This window comes from Manis pentadactyla, chromosome 2 (assembly GCF_030020395.1).
Source record: "Manis pentadactyla isolate mManPen7 chromosome 2, mManPen7.hap1, whole genome shotgun sequence".
Classification (NCBI taxonomy): Eukaryota; Metazoa; Chordata; class Mammalia; order Pholidota; family Manidae; genus Manis; species Manis pentadactyla.
In genome coordinates this window covers 12,542,953-12,567,390 of record NC_080020.1, presented here as the reverse complement: position 1 = coordinate 12,567,390, position 24,438 = coordinate 12,542,953, and the positions used below count along the sequence as shown (strand labels likewise).

Below are 24,438 nucleotides of genomic sequence, written 5' to 3'. Positions count from 1 at the left end.
GGATTATCTTATAAATTCTTTTCAGATGTACTTTAAGTTGAGCGATGAATATCTAGTTTCAGCCCAGCTTTCAAGAAAAATATATATAAACATGAGTGTGTCAAACAGAAGTCATAACCAGTCATAACTCCCTTTGAGTTTGTTATGAAGAATAGATTAGGAACTTCTGTTTTTTTAAACTTCTGCTCAAAAAGTAAACTTGTTTTTAAAAGTTTGTTTTAAAACTTGTTTTAAACTTGAAAAGAAAGAAAGGGAAGTGAGGAGAGGAGCTGGGATATAACTGAAAACAGGAGACCTGGCTGGATGTCTGTAAGGACTAGTTCAGGCTCCCGGATCCTCCCTCCCCCTGAACATCACATTTACTCTATGGGGAGGATTAACCCGAAGATGCTGGACAACAGGCACAGCTGTGGGTGGAAGCGAAGCTCTTACCGTGGAAAACAAGAGGCTTAAGTAAAGCCTATATAACAAAAGGTGAGGTCTTCCCATCTCTCCTCTCACACACATTAGGATGAAAATCAAAACCAAAAGAATCCAAAGATAGAGATCACTCGTGCATACAAACACACTTCTAAACAGCTCTGTAGTACCTCACTTAATTATTTATGTATCAGATATTTGAAAGAAAAAACCAAAAAAATAGACAAAAAGAAGGAACTCTAAGCAAACAGGTAACTAATTGTGGGGAGCACAAGAAGTCTTTTTAAAAGTCCTTAACATTTTCAGAGAACTAAGTCATCACATCTAAGAACAGAAAACTGCCTAAGAAGTTCAGAAAATAGTAAAGTTCTTGGATTCGAACAAGACTGTAGCAAAATATAGGATCCAGGACATGGATTGGAGACACGGTTGAGGAAATCTTCCAGAAAATAGAGATGGAAAATAGGAGGTAAAATTAAAATGGAGGTTTTGCGAGGAAGCCCTCTTGTCAACTAACACACACACAACAGTACAAAAAAAACAAAAGAGACTAAGTTACCAAAGACGTAGAGAAGCAACTTCCCACAACTTAGACCTGAGTTTCCAAACAGGCACATCACTGAAATTTTAGAACACTAGGGGAAAGAGAGCTTCCCAAAGAAAAATGCCAGGTCACAAAGAATTGGGAGTCAGCAATGGCATCGACCTCCTCAACCTACTAGCTGTGAGATACAAGTGATTTATCCTCTCTGAACTACAATTTCACCATTTGAAAGTTACAGGTAATTAGCAGTCTACTTTATAACATCATTATGACTGTTTCATGCATATAAAGCATCTAACCTATAGTACCCCCAGGCCTCAAAGGTAAATTTTACTATAATGAGCAATCCCTACTACAGCATCATATAAAGATGCCTCTGATACTTCATATTGCAAAATCCGTATGATCTGGGAGCCCGCTATTGAAACGGGAGCCTAAAATACCCTTGGGTCGCTCTCTTTTCTCAACAGTTAGCTTGTCAAAACTATTTGGTTTTCCCAAATACAAGCAAGATCAAGAGAACCACAGGAAAGTTTCCCATAATTTTCAAGTCACCACTAGAAAGAAGAAATGAATGAAGGCAGGTGGCTGAGGGGGGTAGAAAGAAAGATGACAAGTATGAAAGTTTCTATATTTCAGGGTAATATCGTTTTAAAATTTCAAAAATGTAAGTAAGTGAAAAGCCAGCATTGCTCTACCAGCAACATTATAATGACCTCTTAATGTAAACATGAGGGTTCTTTTGGATACACCTGAAGAGAAGTTACACCACATTTGTAAAATTAAAAAAAGAAAAGTTTCCTACCTCCTTATTTTTATGATAGTAGGAAAGAACTGGGAATCTGCCTTTGCTCCGGAACTTGGAGCTACCAACAATGATTGGTTTGCTTGCTATTCGGGGAACATAAAGTTCCCTGGGGTAAGTTTCACAAATCTGTAAAAGTCAAATAAAACGTAACCATTCTATTCAATAGTTCATAACCCACGAAGTTAAAAACCACCTTTAAAAACCTTTAAAACTTATTAAATGCAAGAACAATAAACAGCAATACATAGACAACTTGTTACTATGACACGTTCTCACTTTCTGGTACTAACATTTTCTGAATTTCTCTAAGAGATTGCTAGTTACCTTGTACTCTCGATTGGCATCAGATAACTGCCAGTTTGAATTTGCCACTCCCATCCTCTTATATTCTTCACCAAGGTCAATGAGTTGCCAACCTCGCAGTCGTTCTGAGTCATTTTGTTTGGGATTGTAAGAGAACGCGTAGAGATCTTCATATTTTGCTAGAGTAAACAAAATACATAAATGCTGAAGTATAATTTATAGAACTTAATACATTACAAATAGAAGTAGTTTTTTAGTTTTATACCTCCCATTTTTTTTAATTTCAAAGAGATGGCTAATACTTGAACATATTTATTTTCTTGGTTCTTTGACTATATCTAAAGACACACCTACCAATCTGAGATTCAATTTATATCATCAGTAAAAGCTAGGAAATAATAGTTGGACTTCCACATTAAATTCTCTACGGCAATATTTCCTTTTCTTAAAAGTAAAATTTTAAGGACACAAATGGACACTTCCCAACCACAATTTTCCCAAAAGAGATTAAAACAGAAAGACTAATGCTAAAATGAAAAAGTAGAGGTAACACATAAACAGAAATTTGTACACACATTCTTATAGACAGTGTTGACCAAAAACAGCAATGGTTGCCCAGAGCTCCAGAGTGCTCTTACTTCTGAGTAAGAGAGAGCCCTGAAGTCTCAGAAACATCTTTACTATAAGTTCTGGCTTAACTTGGGACAAAAGGGATAAATGTTACAGGTGTTAAGTGTTAGGTAAGAAGAGTGAATACAGACCCACGCCTAACCACTGAAACAGGTGTTCAACAAGAAATTAACATTCAGTAACTATGTGCTTTGTCTCCCTAGAGAGATCTACATAATTCAAGTCATGCTGGGGGAAGCAAAGCTTCCGTATCTCCATGTCTCCCTTTACCAAAATAGGGTTCACACTCTCCCTCTGCTCAACTCCCTTATGTGCCACTCTACTCAATTAAATATATTAGTTACACTGCTTCCATGGGAGCTTGACCTTTAACTTTCTGTTTAGTAATCAATTTCCAAGTCAGTCTCTTTGGGTGTGGGTTACCCACTTTCAAAAAAAGGTGTGCTGCTGGCTATCAACAAACTTTACAAACACTAACATAAATCTATGGTTTTTAAGTCCTATACTATAAATGCTTTGCTTTTTCCTTACTGTTGCCCTTTCTTTGGAAACCATTCTTACAATTCAGGTCAGAATTCTAATTATTTCCAGACCAAATAAAGTATCTTCAATAATACATCTCAAACTGAGCAAGTAAACTTTGGTGTCTAGGAATAGTACCTTGTTTTGACAGTTGTAGCAAAGAATTGTAAATATCATGACAATCTCTTTCTCTGGGAACAATGAAATGCACAATCCTGAAGTTTTTGCACTGAATCACAAGTGGGCATCCAGAAGTAGTCAAGGCCAGTTTCTCTACTGAGGCAATGTGGTGGTGTAATATCTACAGCATGAAAAAGACATTTGATCATCATCACAAAAAAGCACTAAATACATTATTCTCTTCGGAGTGCATCAATGTTAGAAATGCCCTCTTCCTATAAAGTCTCAAATGTTACACACTATATACTCAAACTCAAAATTTTTAAATAAATGAATGCCCAAGCCAGGTATATGCTGATACTCCCTCCATCAGTCTCATCATTCTACATATGCAATACATCATCAAACCCCAAGAGCTGCTGCTCCTAAATATCTCTGTAACCTATCTCTCTCCATCTCTACTGTCACTCTCCTAGTTGCAATGTTGCCATTGTTTCTCACCTAAATAACCAAATAGCCTCCTAAATGCTCTCTCTATATCTACTCTTGACCCCCTCTATTTTCTACAAGGTAGGAGAACGCAATTAAAAAAAGGCAATCTAGTCACGTTATTTCCCACCTCTACAGCCTCATTCCAAGTCCCTTGCCACATCACTAAGCTCTAGTGGCAACAGCCTTCTCTGACTCCTCAAATGTGCCAAGCTCCTTTACACACTCTGAGTTGCTCCTACCAACTGGAATATTGTAGCTCCACCTCTTCCCCTAGGAATGCCTAGTATCATTTTTGGCCTTTGCTTAAAACTAAGCTCCAAGAAGTATTATTTCTAATTACTTCTAGGCTAAATAAAGTATCTTTGATAATCCAGCTCAAAATTACAACCTGACAACCCCCGTGGCCTTTCCCAATAAGTTAGGTCCCCTCCATTTTCTTACCCCATATCAACCAATACTTTTCCTTTGTAGCACATAGTACACAAGTAATTCGTTCTACAGTGAATGTCTATTTCTCCAACTAGATTTTGGGAACTTCATAAGGAATAATACTGTAGCTAAGCAGAACACCATTATATCTCCAGCACCTAACACAGTCCCTGAGGCATTATAATGACCTTCTTCAAATAAAAAATATTTTCAAATGCTATATATTACTCATCAAACTTAAAATTTGACCAAGCCAGAAATAGTTGTTACTGCTGATACCCCCACCATCACAACAAATGTTTACCAAATGAACACAAAGTCCTACAATAAACTCAATACTTGATGCTATCTTGAATATACGATTATCATTCTCACCTGTTACCTATAATCTGTTTGCTACTAAAAAGTTTTCCTTTTCTCAATACCATTCCTACTAATTTAAAATACTTATAGAAAACTTTTCTGTAAAATAAAAGATCTTAGTCATAACAGGTTACTGAATAAGTCAATCAGTGCAAGAAATAAATTCATCCTGAATTAATCTAAAAATTTAACATAAATTCCAGTAAAAAATTCCAACTATTTTTGTTTTCGTGGTTTTTTTTGTGGCAAGGTGAGAGACAGATGGTTATTTGTATCATATAAAATCATTATATGTTAATATTAAGTTATATTAATTATATTAAATCTAAAGTTCACATGTGCAATTAAATACATAAAATAATCAAGAAAAGCTTGAAAAATGAGGACTGAGAGAGAGAGAAGAACTTGTCCTGTGGAAATTAAGAGTATATAAAATATAAATAATTTAACACACAGTACACATATATAGCCCATACTTATGTGTTAGCAATATTACAGAATTAGCACGATTAACAATATTAGCAGACCTGTGCCAAGTCACTCAAAATGATCTAAATAAAGACTAAGAGAAAGTAAGTTATTATAATATTTTATCACTGTTATGATCCCAATTAAGACCCAGAATGATCTTCAGTAAGAGGATGAAGGGACCTGGCTCTATCACTAACTGGTTATGTGATCCTGAAAAAATAATCACCTGTAAAATGAGAAAAAAAGATTAAAAAGGGCCCTTTCAGATCTAAAATGTTCATTCTTATGGATCTAGTATACTAAACAGACTTAATTCAGGGGAGACACACAGGACTATACTAATAAGGCAAGACAACAGAAGAGACAAGAACAACAGGTATCTTTTAGCTGCCCCCAAAACCACAATCCCAACATCTAAAGGAATAGCCATATGGGACACTTTTGTTTGTATCCCTAGGACAGACAGCACACAGAGAAGACAGTAAGGCGAGCAGACGAAGGAAGAGCAGACAATGTGGATGACAACATGACTGACGATCGTGCAAGGCCCTGCGAGGTGGAACTTCTGGCAGTTCCTGGGCCAACAATGGATGGGGAAGAGACCAGTGCCTCTAGAGAACACACGTCCCCAAGACAGACCACCCAGGTAAGTATCTTAACGTACTTATTACAATCTCATATCAATTGGATGGCCTTCCTGGGGAAATCAAAAGAGAACAAAGAGAGATATGAAGACAATATGAAGCTATAGTCAATAAACAGTATGCTGTTGGTACAGTGTAATCAACACACCAAAGAACACGGAACTCAAAAGACCCTCATTTTATTTATGACAGTTGATATTAGACATTAATAGAATGAAACTATCAGTAAATGGTGCCAGTTATCCATATGAAAAAAAATAAAGATGAATCCCTGTCATATATCCACTAAAATATATCCCAGATTTATTACCAACTTATACTGGTAATAGAAAATATGTAAGATTTCAAAGAAAATACAAAATAATCTTTATGATCCTAGGATTTCTTAAACAAGTCACAAAACAACATAAACCATAACAGAAAAAATGAAAAATCTACTGCAATAAAATTTTAAACTTTAATTAAAATACATATACACAAGACAAGCCACACACTGGGAGAAGTCATCTACAACACATACACCTGATAAAACATTAGAAACCAGAACTCGTACAAAATCAGTAAAAGGACAAATAACCCAATAAAATAACAAAGGAAATCTAAAAGGAAAAATATCTGAAAGGCTGATTTCCTTGTAATCAGCTAATTAAAACCATAGCTGCACATCCATCAGATAAGCAAAAAATTTTAAAGTTGACAATTTCAGTATTACTGGGGGTGGAGAACACTGTATCACACTCTACTGAGAATATTCTGAAGTAAGTATTTTAGAGACGTGATATACTTAGCAAAGTTGAATATGCACTTATCTAAGATTGTGTAATTTTATTCCCAGGCAAATACCTCAGAGAAACTCTGGCACATACACAGGAAGAAACAAAGGCCAAAACTACCTGTTACTGAACTGTCTGTACTAGCAGAAAAAAAATTAAACACTCTAATTGCAATCTAGTATAAAAATTCTGTGGAATACGCCGGTTAATCTGTTAACATGCACATATATTATTTAGATTTTTTTTAATTAAAAGGAAAAAGTATGTATTCTGTAGTTATTTATTTGATAGTCTCCGGTGTCCTACAAAAGAATCCCATATCCCTGTATCACTGTTTTATTAGGAGGGAGGGTAGAAGTGATTGGGTGACAGAAAAATTTTTGGTTGTGACATTAACCAATGACTAAAACTGTACATATTTAAAATAAAACACAGCAATAGTTCAAGTCCATTACTGTAACTCCAGTAAACAGTACAGCAGGGTCCCTTCTTACCCAGGTTTCTCTCTGATGAGAGTCTATAAAGAACAGATGTGTGGCCGTGAGATACAATGTTCCTGTTAATGCTTTGTTGCTGGTACTGAATCGGTCAAGTAATTTCACTTGCTCAACCTGAAGAAGAAAAAGATGTTATTTCTTATTTCACAAGTTGTATAAATTCTTTTTCTGTTGTCCCAGGATTTAAATTTACCATTTTCAAATATTTTCCTCCTTCTGTTCAAACACATGAGTTTATTTAATGTTGAATGTTACATTTTGTATCTCTTGGGGACTGTATAAGCCACAAACACAGGTAGTCTTTACAGTTACAAATATAAGAGCTCTGTAAATACTATTAGTACACATATTAAGGAGAATAGGAAGAAGAGTGTGGTACAAATAAGCAAATACATCTTTTACATCCAAGAGTCAACATATTATATTTAAAGCTAGCAAGTCAAGAAATAAATACATAAGGCTATTAGCTATAGTCCTCGAAGTGAACTCCTGGAAAAATTAAATCAGGAAACAGTTAAATATTTGCAAACTTCAATTTAATCTCTGCATTCTCCTCACTACTCCACCCAGGAAAATGTTGTGTGTCCAGTTCAGTGCTTTTATTCATACTGTTCTCCCTTCCTAAAATAGTCCCTTCTGCTTAGCTAAGGGCTAAGCATTCTTCAAGGCTCCCTGTCGTCCTGTCTCCTAACAGGAAGCCTTCTCAGAAAATTAATTAGTTACTTAATGTCTTAGCTTTGCTTTGTGTTTCTTCCTGGCGCTCAACTCCGTGGTCGATGATGTCATCTGCTGATTCTGCGACCTCTGGTGGCTGAGGCAGTGAAGTACGTAGTACATATTTCTTAATAGACACACACACACACACACACACACACACACACACACACGGCTGCCACAGAAGAGTGGGGTTGGAGTTGGTCAAGAATGCACGGCAGATGACTGTATTTTGAAAGGTAGTATTTATTGCTATCCATTCTTACAGGGGGTGGCAGGGGTGGTAATGGTAATTTACCAACTTACAGTTCTTTATTTTAATTTTACATTTAAATTTTAACTTATTTGAACAGGTGCTGTTTATAAGTAAAAAAACTATGGAGTTAGGAAATTAAATTTGTTTGTGGCAGGAGACAATTAGCCTTTTAAGTGCCCTTAACATAATTCCCCTTAATATGTGTGCTAATAGTATTTTAAACTGTGTATGTCTTCAAAACCAGACTAATTATCTCATTAATTCTGTACTTTCCCTTACATATATTTTCCTTTCCCTTACTAAAACTGAAGAAAGTAATGCCCCCATTATGAAATTATGATTTCCAAAATAATCAATAACTACCACTTAAAAGGCTAATTGTCTCCTGCCACAAACAAATTTAATTTCCTAACTCCATAGTTTTTTTACTTATAAACACCACCTGTTTAAATAAGTTAAAATTTAAATGTAAAATTAAAATATTTGTTTTCGATACAAAACTTTATTTGCATGGGGAAGGACACACTGTCCTTTAAGACAACAGGAAAATTTCCTTATCATAGACCTGAATGAAGACTTCTCTTGGAGGTTAATATTTATTTCACTGGTTAGGAGCATTTCTTCCTCAAATAAAAATCTAACTTCATTACACCACACAGTTCTAATCAAATCTTAAATTTAAAACAGTGAGATCAACTACCATTTCCTCTTCTTTAATTGTGCTAGTTGGCTAAAGGGACACTACAACCAACAGCAATTACCATAATATAAATCTCACCTGCCTTATTTCCTGAAGCGATTAAAACAAAGTGTTAACACTAAAGAAAATGAATGAATACATATGGAAATAAAAGTTATCATAAAGTATCAAAGTACTCAAGCAACCAATTTGTGCCAGCATCATTCTGCAGCACTTCAGCTACTCAGAGAAGATCTAAAAAGTATACTAGCAAGCAGTGTAAAGGGAGGGGCTAGATCTTGTTTTACTACCTTTTATGTAATTACATAGTAAAATTTTTTAAAGTCCACATGAAGTTTTTTAATCTGTGGATTTAAAAAAGGCCATAAATATTTGTTATCCACCAATCATATGCCTTAAGTAATAATTTCTCTTTTAAGGCCACACAATTCTCTACATACAAATCACATCATTTTCATTTGGATTTCAACCCTCTTTTGTCCATTCCCTATTTGTTACTATTGTTCTTAGGACTCCATTCTCACAGGCAATTTTATCCACTGACAGTGTTTTAGCCTCTATGTGAAGGACTCCCTAAACGAAATGCCCAGCTCTGATCTCTCCTGAGCTCACACTGTCTGCTATACATAGAACAATACTAATTCCTGATATAGTATTAAGGTCTTGTTATATGTCCAGTATTTTGATAAGTGCTTAAATTAACAAATTGTTTCACAGCTCCTGTGTGGTAAGAACTATTACTACCCCCATAAAAACTGAGACTTAGAGAAGTGAGTTAAATGTCCCAACATCACACAGCTAGTAACGGCTATGAAGTGGAGTAGCAGAGGCGTGACCCTATGTCACAGGTCTCACCCCTGAGTGGGGACACCTTCCCATCACGCTATCCTGCTCTGCTTGGATGTCTTTAGAGTCATACTGAAAACAAAAATGATTTCCCCTCTCCCCTCATAAATATGTTCCTAATTCTGTATTTCTGAGTTAATGTTACTCTATCCTCACTCACACTAGAAATCTGGGAGTCATCTCATGACTTCTTAACCCCAATATCCAATCACCAATTCCTACCAATTTGTCTCAGCATTTTAAAAATCTGCCTCTTTCACCACTATTAAGGTAATTCCTACACTATAATGAAAGCATTCATTCATATTCCAGCACAAGGACTGTGTCTAATTTATGTTTGAATACCTAAAGGCTAGTATAGCATGTGACACAATAAACAGCCGCTGAACTACAGTGGAGTTAAGAAAATAATCCAGTTTCATTCTCTAAGATGTAGCTGTCCAGTTTTCCCAGTACCAGTCGTTGAAGAGGCTGTCTTTTCTCTAGCGTATATTCATGGCTCCTTTATCATATATTAATCGACCATATATGTGTGAGTTTATATCTGGGCTCTGCCACAGAGAAATTTCCCATGAGGGAAAAACAGAAGGTGCACACATTTAGCAGTAGTCTCCTTTGCTGAAATCATCCAAGGGATTTATTAAATATAATTCTTCTTTATAAAACTGTACTGTCCCTTATTTCTCTCTTCCACCTTTTCCCTACACAGCAGGGTTCACCACATTCAGTAATTTCTGAATAAAGGAACGAACTTACAGTAGACAAACTACTAATAGAGCAGTCAGGTATAGTTCAGCTTTTTTTTTTTAAAATACATGTATGGACTCTCAGTCCTCTATTCCCACCCCACTACCCAATTAGTCAGGGTCAATCTTCCTCTAGAACAGTATAGCACTACATATTTCCTTCTGGTGTGGTATCTTACCAAGACTGGAAATACAGGTTGAAAATACTCTTTCCAACACTCTAAGACTATTTCTTTTTTTTTTCTATTTTCTCCCTGTGCCCCCCACGCACTACACATGCTAATTGTAATGCCCTCTTTCTTTTTCCCCGCCCTTATCCCTCCCTTCCCATCCGTTCTCCCCAGTCCCTTTCCCTTTGGTAACTATTAGTCCATTCTAGGATTCTGTGATTCTGCTGCTGTTTTGTTCCTTCAGTTTTCCTTTGTTCTTATACTCCACATATGAGTGAAATCATTTGGTACTTGTCTTTCTCCACCTGGCTTATTTCACTGAGCATAATACCCTCTAGCTCCATCCATGTTGTTGTGAATGGTAAGATCTGTTTTTTTCTTATGGCTGAGTAATATTCCATTGTGTATATGTACCACATCTTCTTTATCCATTCATCTACTGATGGACATTTAGGTTGCTTCCATATCTTGGCTATTGTAAATAGTGCTGTGATAAACATAGGGGTGCATCTGTCTTTTTCAAACTGGAGTGCTGCATTCTTAGGGTAAATTCCTAGAAGTGGAATTCCTGGGTCAAATGGTATTTCTATTTTGAGCATTCTGAGGAACTTCCATACTGCTTTCCACAATGGTTAAACTAATTTACATTCCCACCAGCAGTGTAGGAGGGTTCCCCTTTGTCCACACCCTCGCCAACATTTGTTGTTGTTTGTCTTTTTGATCATGCAATCCTTACTGGTGTGAGGTGATATCTCATTGTGGTTCTAATTTGCATTTCTCTGATGATTAGCAATGTGGAGCATCTTTTCATGTGCTTGTTTGCCATCTGGATTTCTTCTTTAGAGAACTGTCTATTCAGCTCCTCTGCCCATTTTTTAATTGGATTATTTGCTTTTTCTTTGTTGAGGTGTGTGAGCTCTTTATATATTTTGGATGTCAATCCTTTATCAGATCTGTCATTTATGAATATATTCTCCCATATTGTAGGATACCTTTTTGTTCTATTGATGGTGTCCTTTGCTGTATAGAAGCTTTTTAGCTTGATATAGTCCCAATTGTTCATTTTTGCCTTTGTTTCCCTTGCCTGGGGAGATATGTTAATGAAGAAGTCACTCATGTTTATGTCCATGAGATTTTTGCCTATGTTTTTTTCTAGGAGTTTTATGGTTTCATGACTTACATTCAAATCTTTGATCCATTTGGAGTTTACTTTTGTGTATGGGGTTAGACAGTGATCCAGTTTCATTCTCTTACATGTAGCTGTCCAGTTTTGCCAGCACCATCTGTTGAAGAGACTGTCCTTTCCCCATTGTATGTCCATGGCTCCTTTATCGTATATTAATTGGCCATATATGTTTGGGTTAATGTCTGGAGTCTCAAATCTGTTCCACTGGTCTGTGGCTCTGTTCTTGTGCCAGTACCAAATTGTCTTGACTACTGTGGCTTTGTAGCAGAGCTTGAAGTTGGGGAGTGAGATCCCCCCAACTTTATTCTTCCTTCTCAGGATTGCTTTGGCTATTCGGGGTCTTTGGCGGTTCCATATGAATTTTTGAACTATTTGTTCCAGTTCATTAAAGAATGTTGTTGGTAATTTGATAGGAATTGCATCGTATCTGTATATTGCTTTGGGCAGGATGGCCATTTTGACGATATTGATTCTTCCCAGCCAGGAGCATGGGATGAGTTTCCATTTGTTAGTGACCTCTTTAATTTCTCTTAAGAGTGTCTTGTAGTTTTCAGGATATAGGTCTTTCACTTCTTTGGTTAGGTTTATTCCTAGGTATTTTATTGATGCTATTGTGAATGGAATTGTCTTCCTGATTTCGCTTTCTATTAGTTCATTGTTAGTGTATAGGAAAGCTACAGATTTCTGTGTGTCAATTTTGTATCCTGCAACTTTGCTGAATTCCGATATTAGTTCTAGTAGTTTTGGAGTGGAGTCTTTAGGGTTTTTTATGTACAATATCATATCATCTGCAAATAGTGACACTTTGACTTTTTCTTTACCAATCTGGACTCCTTAGTATTTCTTTGTTTTGTCTGATTGCTGTGGCTAGGACCTCCAGTACTACGTTGAATAACAGTGGGGAGAGTGGGCATCCGTGTCTTGTTCCCAATCTCAGAGGAAAAGCTTTCAGCCTCTCGCTGTTCAGTATGATGTTAGCTATGGGTTTATTATATATGGCCTTTATTATGTTGAGGTACTTCCCCTCTATGCCCATTTTGTTGACAGTTTTTATCATGAATGGATGTTGAACTTTGTCGAATGCTTTTTCAGCATCTATGGAGATGATCATGTGGTTTTTGTCCTTCTTTTTGTTGATGTGGTGGATGATGTTGATGGATTTTCGAATGTTGTACCATCCTTGCATCCCTGGGATGAATCCCACTTGGTCATGGTGTATTATCCTTTTGATGTATTTTTGAATTCGGTTTGCTAATATTTTGTTGAGTATTTTTGCATCTCCGTTCATCAGGGATATTGGTCTGTAGTTTTCTTTTTTGGTGGGGTCTTTGCCTGGTTTTGGTGTTAGGGTGGTGTTGGCTTCATAGAATGAGTTTGGGAGTATTCCCTCCTCTTCTATTTTTTGGAAAACTTTAAGGAGAATGGGTAGTATGTCTTCCCTGTATGTCTGATAAAATTCCGAGGTAAATCCATCTGGCCCGGGGGTTTTGTTCTTGGGTAGTTTTTTGATTACTAATTCAATTTCATTGCTGGTAATTGGTCTGTTTAGATTTTCTCTTTCTTTCTGGGTCAGTCTTGGAAGGTTGTATTTTTCTAGGAAGTTGTCCATTTCTCCTAGGTTTTCCAGCTTGTTAGCATATAGATTTTCATAGTATTCTCTAATAATTCCTTGTATTTCTGTGGGGTCTGTCATGATTTTTCCTTTCTCGTTTCTGATTCTGTTGATGTGTGTTGACTCTCTTTTTCTCTTAATAAGTCTGGCTAGAGGCTTATCTATTTTGTTTATTTTCTCAAAGAATCAGCTCTTGGTTTCATTGATTTTTGCTATTGTTTTATTCTTCTCAATTTTATTTATTTCTTCTATGATCTTTATTATGTCCCTCTATCTGCCAACCTTAGGCCTCATTTGTTCTTCTTTTTCCAATTTCGATAATTGTGACATTAGACTATTCATTTGGGATTGTTCTTCCTTCTTTAAATATGCCTGGATTGCTATATACTTTCCTCTTAAGACTGCTTTTGCTGTGTCCCACAGAAGTTGGGGCTTTGTGTTGTTGTTGTCATTTGTTTCCATATATTGCTGGATCTCCATTTTAATTTGGTCGTTGATCCATTGATTATTTAGGAGCATGTTGTTAAGACTCCATGTGTTTGTGAGCCTTTTTGCTTTCTTTGTACAACTTATTTCTAGTTTTATACCTTTGTGGTCTGAAAAGTTGGTTGGTAGGATTTCAATCTTTTTGAATTTACTGAGGCTCTTTTTTTGACCTAGTATGTGGTGTATTCTGGAGAATGTTCCATGTGCACTTGAGAAGAATGTGTATCCTGTTGCTTTTGGATTAGAGTTCTATAGATGTCTATTAGGTCCATCTGTTCTACTGTGTTGTTCAGTGCCTCCGTGTCCTTACTTATTTTCTGTCTGGTGGATCTGTCCTTTGGAGTGAGTGGTGTGTTGAAGTCTCCCAAAATGAATGCATTGCATTCTATTTCCTCCTTTAATTCTGTTAGTATTTGTTTCACATATGTTGGTGCTCCTGTATTGGGTGCATATATATTTATGATGGTTATATCCTCTTGTTGGACTGACCCCTTTATCATTGTGTAATGTCCTTCTTTATCTCTTGTTACTTTCTTCATTTTGAAGTCTATTTTGTCTGATACTAGTATTGTAACACCTGCTTTTTTCTCTCTGTTGTTTGCATGGAATATCTTTCTCCATCCATTGACTTTTAATCTGTGCATGTCTTTGGGTGTGAGGTGAGTGTCTTGTAAGCAGCATATAGATGAGTCTTGCTTTTTTATCCATTCTATTACTCTGTGTCTTTTGATTGGTGCATTCAGTTCATTTACATTTAGGGTGATTATTGAAAGATATGTACTTATTGCCATTGCAGGCTTTAGATTCATGGTTACCAAAGGTTCAAGGTTAGCTTGTTTACTACCTTACTGTCTGACTTAACTCGCTTATTGAGCTGTTATAAACACAGTCTGATGATTATTTCTTTCCCTTCTTTTTCCTCCTCCTCCATTCTTCATATATTGGATGTTTTGTTCTGTGCTCTTTTTAGTAGTGCTCCCATCTAGAGCAGTCCCTCTAAGATACCCTGTAGAGGTAGTTTGTGGGAGGCAAATTCCATCAACTTTTGCTTGTCTGGGAATTGTTTAATCCATCCTTCATATTTAAATGATAATCGTGCTGGATACAGTGTCCTTGTTTCAAGGCCCTTCTGTTTCATTGTATTAAATACATCATGCCATTCTCTTCTGGCCTGTAAGGTTTCTGTTGAGAAGTCTGATGATAGCCTGATGGGTTTTCCTTTATAGGTGACCTTTTTTCTCTCTCTGGCTGCCTTTAATACTCTGTCCTTGTTCTTGATCTTTGCCATTTTAATTATTATGTGTCTTGGTGTTGTCCTCTTTGGATCCCGTCTCTCGGGAGTTCTGTGTGCCTCTGTAGTCTGAGCAACTATTTCCTCCCCCAGTTTGGGGAAGTTCTCAGCAATTATTTCTTCAAAGACACTTTCTATCCCTTTTTCTCTCTCTTCTTCTTCTGGTACCCCTATAATGTGGATATTGTTCCTTTTGGATTGGTCACACAGTTCTCTTAATATTGTTTCATTCCTGGATATCCTTTTATCTCTCTCTATGTCAGCTTCTATGCGTTCCTGTTCTCTGGTTTCTATTCCATCAATGGCCTCTTGCATCCTATCCATTCTGCTTATAAATCCTTCCAGAGTTTGTTTCACTTCTGTAATCTCCCTCTGGACATCTGTAATCTCCCTCCGGATGTCTGTAATCTCCCTCTGGACTTCATCCCTTAGCTCTTGCATATTTCTCTGCAGCTCTGTCAGCATGTCTATGATTTTTATTTTGAATTCTTTTTCAGGGAGACTGGTTAGGTTGCCTCTGCAGATCCTTTCTCAGGTGTTGTTTGAACTAACTTGGACTGGACTAAATTTTTTGCCTTTTCATGGTGATAGCGGTGGCTGTAGGCAGGTTGTGGGTGTGTCAGCTGGGAGAAGAAAGTCCTTTCCTGCTTGCTGGATGCCTTGCCCTTCTTCGCTGCCTGTGTGTTACTCACACTCCTGGAGAAGCCACTGGTTAGTCCCCTAAGCTGCTGTGGGTGGGGTCTCCGTCAGAGCAGCATGGAGCCCTGCGGGGAGTGGCAGGCACACCAGGTGCACTCCTCCGTGCTAGCAGCACCCCTGCCGGGAAGCTGTGTGCCAGCAGCAGCCTTTGGGGCTGGCCCAGGCGGCTGTGCGTTGGGCTGGGATTCCGGTCGGCTGCTGGGAGCGCGCCTGCTCCCTCTGGCTCCGCTGCAGGTGTGCATGGGGCTCTCCTGCGCAGGCCTCTACCGGGCTCCTCTGGTTTCACTGCCGCTGGTGCATGTGAGCTGTGCCCAGGCTGTTCAGTTGGGCCCTGCGGGCTTGCACAAGCCTCTCTTGGTCCCGTCTGGCGCCACTGGCGCACGGATCTGTTCCCAGTCCCTTCCGGCGCTGCTGTCCCTGGCACGTGCTGCCACTCTCCTGCTACTGGGCCAGTATGTCGGGGTCCGCGCCAGTTGGAGGAACGACTGGCAGGCTGCTTAGTGCCGTGAGGGGCTTCAGAGCTGCACTGCCTCCCCGGGGTTTAGGGCGCCTAAGTTTCCCTGGGATTCCCAGCTGCTGCGACAACTTCGTCCAGCTATGGAGTCCCTGTCTCTTTAAGACTTGCAGAACGCACTTGCTTTTCTTTTGTCTCAGGGGCGCTGGTTGCGGAGAGCTGCCCACCAATTTTGCTTTTCCATTTCTCTAATATCCAGCACCCCATGCACCTTGTGTCTGCATTCCAGGTGCGGATTTCTAGAGCTGGTTGTTTAGCAGTCCTGGGCTTTCACTCCCTCCTTGTTCCAACTCCTTTCTTCCCACCGGGTTTTGGGGTGGGGGAGCATTTGGGTCCCGCCTGGCCGCAGCTTGTATCTTACCCCCTTCATGTGATGTTGAGTTCTCACAGACGTAGCTGTATCCTGGCTGTTGTACTGCATCCACTGGTGTCTCTTTTAGGAATAGTTGTATTTATTGTATTTTCATAAATATACATTTCATAAATATACATGTTTTGGGGAGGAGATTTCCTCTGAACTACTCATGCCGCTATCTTCCCGTGATCCCTCTAAGACTATTTCTTGATACCCCCTAATTTCTATATTCAAAATTACCTGAAATTCTTCATTAGACCTTTAATTTTCGTCACCTACATACAAACTTTAAAGCCTAGTGGTTCATCTCAGTATTTCCCAAACTGCAGAAGTACAGTTCCTGAGCCCCACCTCAAGCCCATTCAAGCATCTCAGGCAGTGGCAACCAAGAATCTGTATTTTGAAGAAGCTCACTTGGTCATTCCTATGCAACTGATATTCCTTCTGACTTTCACTCCAAATCAATCCCTCTTGCTCTTAGTCACATTAGCCTAGGTTCCTTCTCTATCTTTACGCTCTTTCCCAAACATTTAAGGCCCCAGCTTGTCTAGTCCTCCCATTTTAAACGGGCTTCTTACAACTTCAGTCCTTTAAAATATGCATCTGCATTACAGGCAAGCATGTACATACCACATCATCTCGGAAGAACAAGCACATAAAAATACAATAGCAGGAAAAAGAGTTTATAATTCATTCAAAAAAATTTACTGGTCATCAACTGAAGAAGGCCAATCTGTCTGGGTCTCATTTTCTTCACCTATAAAATGAGGACAATAACCTCTCCCTTCTCCCTCCAGGGCCACAGTAAGATTGGATAACAAATGTCAGTACTTTACCCAAAGCTTGCTTGACAAATAGTAAACAATACAAATGTTTGCAAAATTTACTACTGTTAGTAAGCTGATAAGCCAAATCGAGCCCTGACAACCTTCTGTATTAAACTAATGTCTAGTTAAGTTCAAATATAGAAATGAAGAAGGCACGTGGACTTGAAAAGCAAATTCAGTATTTGAATGTACTCTAGAGTTTAAAAATCTCTGTTTTCCTAATATAAGTGTTGAAAGCAAAGATCAACAACTTCCTTGACTAAAATAGAGAGAACACAGAATTCTCAAGAGAGGAGATACAACCTAAAGAAGGAGGGGCATAATATTTGATGAAAAAGAAACACTTGTTAAGGCAGATAATCTGGGTGGTAGATAAAAGACAAATGGAGGACTGTAAGCACAGCAGTCCATGACCAAATAGGGCTTTTAAGAAGATATTTCCAATGGTAATGTGAAGAAACTATTGAGTGGGAAGAGACTGGCTGTGCAGTAGCCAGGTAAAGGGCTAATAATGTCATCCATGGTGCCTAGGAGAGATATGAGAAGGGACAGGATTAAGAGGAAGCCCATCTTGAGCTAGTAACAGAACTGATGTGAAAGGGCAGGAAGGAGAAACGGGGGCTCCTTCAGGATGTTAAGCTTGTCAGATGGTCGCCATGCACTAAGGCATAAAAGGAAACCTAAGTCTGAGAGTCCATCTTGAATATAATTACCTTGATAAATGCAAAATCATATTCAAATCAAGAAAATACAATAGAAAACCATTACATAACTGCTTCGATACGGCAATTCCCTATATGGATGTGACAGATAATAAAATTTATGTGAAATTATTCCAAAACATTTAGTAATTAAACTAGAGTTCTGGAAAAAATAAGAGAATTCCTGCTTTTTTTAATGCAAATCCTAATATAAATTGAAAAAATAAAAGAAACTGGATCTTTTTCAGAGCTAAAATCATCAGCATACAAATCTCAAACCACAGACTTAGCTAATTTCTAAACATCAGCTGCTGCCCCAACACTTCCCCTTTTCACTGATAAACTGAAAGTAATTTACAGATGTTGCTACAGATTTTCCCCAGTGTTTTCTTGGATATTTAGGATATTAATATCTCAGATATTTAGGAAGCAACTATAAGCACTGGGGCACCACAGAAATAGGTTAGGATCCTTTAATACAGTTATAACCACAGGCAAAAATGGGGAAAAGGAAAAAGGTTATGGGAAAATAAAGAGTAAAGATGAAAATGAAATGGAGCAGGGAGAAAATAATTGGAGGGTGTGGTCATTATGGTGAGGCTGGAGAACACCAACCCATTACCGGAAGCGTTACTTAGTTGAATTGTTGCCAACCAAGGGTCTGCGCTAAAAGGTACCTTAATGGTGTACACAGGAAGTTCAAATTTCTGCCAATTACAAAGCTGGAAATGAAAAACACAGGGAATCACACATACACAGGATCTCATTCAGAACATTCACACGCCTATCTACCCCCAAGAGGGAAAAGCAGCCTGTGGGCGAGGAAGGGACAAAGGGCCTTCCTCAATCAAAGTTCTGTGACCAACAGCTGCACTTACTCTACAGGTACAGGACAGTAGCTACTGCAGCAGGAAACACAGTCAAGGCTTCTCTGGCTTGTTGCGATCCCTTTCTATAACCAGGCACCCCTTTGGGGCCAGTAGACTCATTACGCCACACTCCACAGAACTGACACCTTGCCAAGAATTATCTATCAAAAGAAAACGAGCACCAAGTCACCTTCATGAAGTAGAAGTAAGAATCAAAGGGTAGAGATTTTTAACCTTTTTCATTCTTGTACCCCAGTTCCTACAACAGAGTCTGGCTGCATAAATCACCAAATGAAAATAGGATAGATACAGAGGCACTTTTCAATCCTATCTAAGTTTGCTTTTCTGCAGTGTTGGACAGTTGGACATGAATGGTTTCCTACCTCAGTAAGAGCAAAGATGTCACATTAGCTTTCAAGGCTCTACAGTAACTTGTCCCTGTACCCAACTTTAACCTACTATGCTTTCCAGGTCACTCACTCGGCTCTAGCCACACTGGTCTTGCTGGTTCTTACCAACCAGGCACACCCAGCACAGCGGGGGGTTGCTTTTGCTGTTCCCTCTGGGACTCTCCCTGCCACCCCACCCCACCCCAGCCCTGCCCACTTGAGGCTCTGCTCCCGCACCTCTTCCAGGTCTGTCCACTCAAGTGCCACTATCTCCGTAAGGCTTCCCTAACTACCCTACTTAAAATTGTCCTCCCCTACCCCCATTCTGACACTCCTCACAGCATCTACCACCATCTACTATATTACATATTTGACTTATTAATGTTGTTATTGTTGTATCTTCCCCAATTAATTTTGTAAAGGCAGGAATTTTTGGCCCATGGAGGGAAAAGAGAAAGACATTACAATAGGGCAGACTGGTCCCTTACTACCTGTGATTCACCAGTTCCCATTGTATCCCTAATACTCTATTCCTCTGCTTGCTGATTTTTAAGTATTCCCAGAGCACTAGCCTTCACACTCTTCTTTACAAAGCCTCCACATACCCTTCTTGAATAAACTCATCCACAATAGAAAATATCAGTGATTACCTAAGCACTGATAATTACTCCCAAATCTGTTTCTCTGGGCCAGACCTATTCCCCAATTCTAGACCCTCATAATCAGGTACCAACTAGACAAAATTCTACCACCTTAAGTTCCTCTCATCCATCCCCTCCTTGCCATTCCTACTCACCCAGACTTGCCTCACTATGCAACCCTCTTGATTAGATAATGACTGTGGGGCAGGGGAGAGTAATGGTTAAAAGAGGACTAGGATCAGAAAGACCTGGATTTAAGTTCCCAGCTCCACCTCCTCCTTAGTAGAGCTAGCTATTTCAGTCAGTAGAAATTGTTTTATTTCATCTCTGCACGTTTCAGTTTTTTCATCTAATGGAATATTAGTAAGTAAAACAGCACTTTACATGGAGATAAGTACTGAGGTGTTCCTCAAAATCTACTGTCTCTTATTTCAAAGATAATTAATGTCAGTTTCTCCTTGTCCATGATTCATTCTTAGTTTTACATCTCCTTCCCTCTGTTACAGATAACATATATTTGTATTCAAACATATATGATCTCACATTCTAATGGCAAAAAGGGGTAACAAGCTAAGAAACTGGGCATTACTTTTGGAAAACTCAATTTGAGCCGTAGTGGGGTCAGACTTTCACAGGACATTCCATTCTGTAACAAATTCTAGGAAGCTGGATTTCATATATAGCTTAGGAAAACATTCTTCCATTTCCTTCGGTAAAGTTCCATTCACAAACAGCACAAAATCACTTGACATCAATCTATGATGTCAGCTAAAGCACTGGAGCCTGGCAGGGAAGGGAGGAAGTCTGCATAAAGCAGAACGGCCTCTGCATTTTGTCCATTGTTTCTTGGCAAGACTATCTCATTATGGCAAAATCAGAGCTCAAAGTGATAGGCAGTAGCTGTTCCTTAAGTATAGCTTGGAAATGCTTCTTCAGAAATTCAGATTCAGACTTCACATCTTTATAGGGTGCTATAAAGTTAGTAAAAACAAATGTGACCAAAACAGGATTTCTGTTTCTGAATTTCAGAACCAAAAAGCCATTTAATTAGTACTCAAGCTAAAATATTTTATCTGATAAATCTCTGGTTAGTAAGCAAATAAAAAAACTATGAACAATACAAAAAAACAGGATTACCATATAAATATTATTTACTTATGTCAAGAAGAGGTTTAGGGAAGAAAAGACTCATAATTATTATTAGGATTTCTGAATTGATATTATACACATCTTAACAGATTAACACTAGAGAGGCAATGGAAAAGACATTATGTAGTCTTTGGAGTTAGATTAACCATGGTTTAAATTTTGACTCCATCCCCTGTGAGCTAACTGGGCAGGTTATTTAAATTATCTCAGCCTATTTCCTCCTTATCTGTAAATGGAAACAATGCGCCCAACTGGCAGGGTTATTTAAGAGATACGTGATAATTCTGTATAACTAACATATTTTTGAAATTGTAAATATTATGAAATAACACTGCATAGCTGGGTTTATTGACGTATAGTCCTCAATAAATGGTAATTACTACTTTTCAGATGTAGCCATCCGAACAACATTCAACAAATCAAGGTACATATTACTACTCTATAGTCAGTTCTTGATCATAATAACTAGAGTTTAAAACAGCTAAATAAATTTAAATCATTCATTTTTAGTTTTTAAATACTTACAATTCTTTTTGCAGCAAATTAACTATGTCCAGGTGAAGGCTATGCATAATAGAAACAAAAAGTTGGCTATGTTCAAATCAATCTTTTAAGAATAAGTTATAATTTAAGAAAATCTTACAGTTCACACAATTATCAGTATGTAGTAAGAGGTCCATGTCTCTCATGTTCCCTGTAGCATACCCAGTGTCTGTATGATGCCTGGCACATTAGGTATCCAGTTAATACTTGTTTATTACAGTCTACACAGAGCCACATAAGATTATTTCAGAGTATCAGTGATTTTAATGCTAGAAAAAAAACCCAAAGTAATAAAGGAGCACACTTAAGAATTTAACAAAAAAATTGGTTAAAAATCTTTTAGTCTTTAAAATATCATAAAAGGATCTTACTAAACCACCTACATGGGCCCACTTTTAAAAGGTAAATCAGAAAAATAAAGAAAAGTCCATTAATTGGTAGTTAAAGAGGAACATCATACCAAATGAAAGTCAACAGCAATACTCTTTAGGAAATAAGAGTAGCTACAATTATACCAAAAAAAAAGAAAATTGTGTGTGTGTGTATGTATATATACATGATAAATTTACAGTACAAAGGCTTAAAATAACCCAAGGAATCCTAAGGATTTTTTAATATTCTGTTCACTCTTGCAAATAACCTGGTAATAGGGTTTGTTCTGATTAAATTCAGTTCACTTTTACTGTTTTTCTACTGTGTGCTGTGCACTGCAGCAAGCATTATGAAAGAGGTAAATTTGAGGTTCAACCTGGTATACAGAAGGAAAGCATGTGTACACAGCCTATATAACACACACCTGGAACTTTGGAACCAGCACAAGAACCTGATTTGATGCTTACTCTAGTCCTCTTTGCCACCTCTACATATTTTACTAGTCTGGTTAGTTAATCACCCTTCTATTTTCAAACTTTGAGTTCCAGAAACTTGAATTCTAGAGTCACTTTACCTTTCCTCTCTTAAAACATATTTTAACACGGGGGTTAGTTTTTAGCATCTTCTATTTTATTGCATAAAGTCTGTGCAATGTTAAAAAAACAAGCTCTAATAAAAATCCACGTACACCTTAAAACGGTTTGTGAAACTAATTGTAATGACATAGATCTCAAATTCTCCGTGAAACAAATGAAGGTGACGTGTATCTGCTACTTTCCTAAATGAACAGTAACTTTCAGGATGAGCAGCAATTGGCTGATGGTTTCAGCAAAACACGGAGAGTCACGATTCATAGTGCGTCCTCTTCCTGATTTTGTAAGCCTCCCAGCGATCTTATTCAATTCTTTTGGTCTTAGGTTTATGTTTTCTCTCTCCCAAAGTTGAAGGTGAACTCAAACATTGTTGGTAAAATGATTTGGTAATATTTTTACGTCATTTTCTTCAGTCTTAACATTTTAACGGAATCCTGAGTACTTTGTTCTCCAAACAAATGCCTTTCACACAAATTAAGCATACTGCTCAACTGAAGAACAGTTCCATCAGACACCTGAAAATACGGGATAACGTTTTTTCCCTTCTCCGTTAACTCCTCTGTTAAGCTGCATTTTGACAGTTTTGAAGCACCGAGAAGGAAATACCCAATGTAAACGAGTAGACACCACGACCAGAAAACGAGGTGGCGCCGAGGGCTGATCTCTGCAACTCCCAAAACTTCCATCAAGAACTTGGGACACGGGACAATTAAACATGAACAATGAAAAGCACACGCAGCAATCGAACGTTAATTTGAGGACCCACCGGCCTTCCGATCTCACGAGGCGGTGCACGACTGAAGGTCCCCAAAGCTAAAGCAGCCCCAATTTTGCCCAAGAAAGTGCAGCGGAAAAGGGGCGGCCACCAATTTCTTGCGACTTAACCCCAAGCAGCCTCAATCATCCGCACCCCGACACCAGGGTCTGAAAGCGAAACTCTGACTCCTGTAGTGGCAGAGGCCCCCGCACCCTCCTTGGCCCAAACCGCCGCTGCCCTCCCCGGCGAGGCCCGGGGCAAGGACCCCGCCGGCCGGTCCTCAGCCCGGCTCGGGCAAGCCGAGCTCTGCCCAGCCGGCCCCGGGCCAGCGGTGAACGGCACTTCCGCGCCCAACTACCTTGGTCTTACGGATGTGCTCCATTCCGGGAAGACGTCCGTCGGCAGCCCGCCTCACAGGGGCGCGGTGAAGAGAGAGAACCTGGGCGGCGACCCGGGCCCAGCGGGAACCACCCGCCGCTTCAGCTGGCTCAGGGCGGCGCCCACCGCGCAGGCGCAGCCGGCCAGCGCCGTCTCTTAGAAACCCGGCCCCAAACCTAGCGGCCGCCTGCGGGGCGGGGAAGGCAGAGTAGAGCATGCGCGGAGGGAGAGCGGCGTCTGGTGGGCGCGTGGCCGCCGCGGACCCCACAGCGTCCCCTGCTGGTGGAGGCTCGCCAACCCTGACAAAGGCGGGGCCTCTGGGCAGCCGGCGGAAGACCAGAAAAGCCGGGGTGCTGGGCGGGGACGGAGAAGCATTTTCTCTGCTCAAGAATGGTTTCTGGAGAAATAGCTTCTGGACCTTTGGCCAAGATCAAGTGTAGTATCTGTTTTTATCAGTTTAATACTTGATACGTCTTCTTCCGACGACAATATATTAAATGGATTTTTGGAATTAGGAGATGGAATGGAGCTTGCTCCGTCGACTCCGCGCATCGACCGGGTATTGCAGTCCTTCCAGGAACGGTGCACCCCCTTTCCAGGGGAAAATTATGGTTAAAAAAGTAAAGCA

General features: G+C 39.0%; 1 protein-coding gene and 1 non-coding gene across 5 annotated transcripts in view; one reads left to right on the top strand and one right to left on the bottom strand.

Moving 5' to 3' along the window:
• MTMR6 (myotubularin related protein 6) overlaps nt 1-23,993 on the bottom strand; it is a 37,228-nt gene extending 13,235 nt beyond the window's left edge. Inside the window, exons 1-5 of one of the 4 annotated variants that reach the window (XM_036917388.2) lie at nt 23,791-23,991; nt 7,014-7,130; nt 3,366-3,528; nt 2,097-2,254; nt 1,770-1,898 (exon numbers count right to left, since the gene is read on the bottom strand). In XM_036917388.2, the coding sequence (XP_036773283.2) occupies nt 1,770-1,898; nt 2,097-2,254; nt 3,366-3,528; nt 7,014-7,130; nt 23,791-23,814 (591 nt within the window). In that variant the 5' untranslated portion in view covers nt 23,815-23,991. Of the gene's footprint in view, nt 1-1,769; nt 1,899-2,096; nt 2,255-3,365; nt 3,529-7,013; nt 7,131-23,790 lie in introns of all 4 variants that reach the window. The other 3 variants (XM_036917389.2, XM_057490195.1, XM_057490199.1) reach the window with 3 other exon arrangements.
• Nucleotides 23,994-24,215: 222 nt separating this feature from the next.
• Nucleotides 24,216-24,403, top strand: LOC118928346 (U2 spliceosomal RNA). Its single transcript, XR_005031194.1, has one exon. It is a non-coding gene; the product is annotated as a U2 spliceosomal RNA (small nuclear RNA).
• The last annotated feature ends 35 nt before the right edge of the window (nt 24,404-24,438 follow it).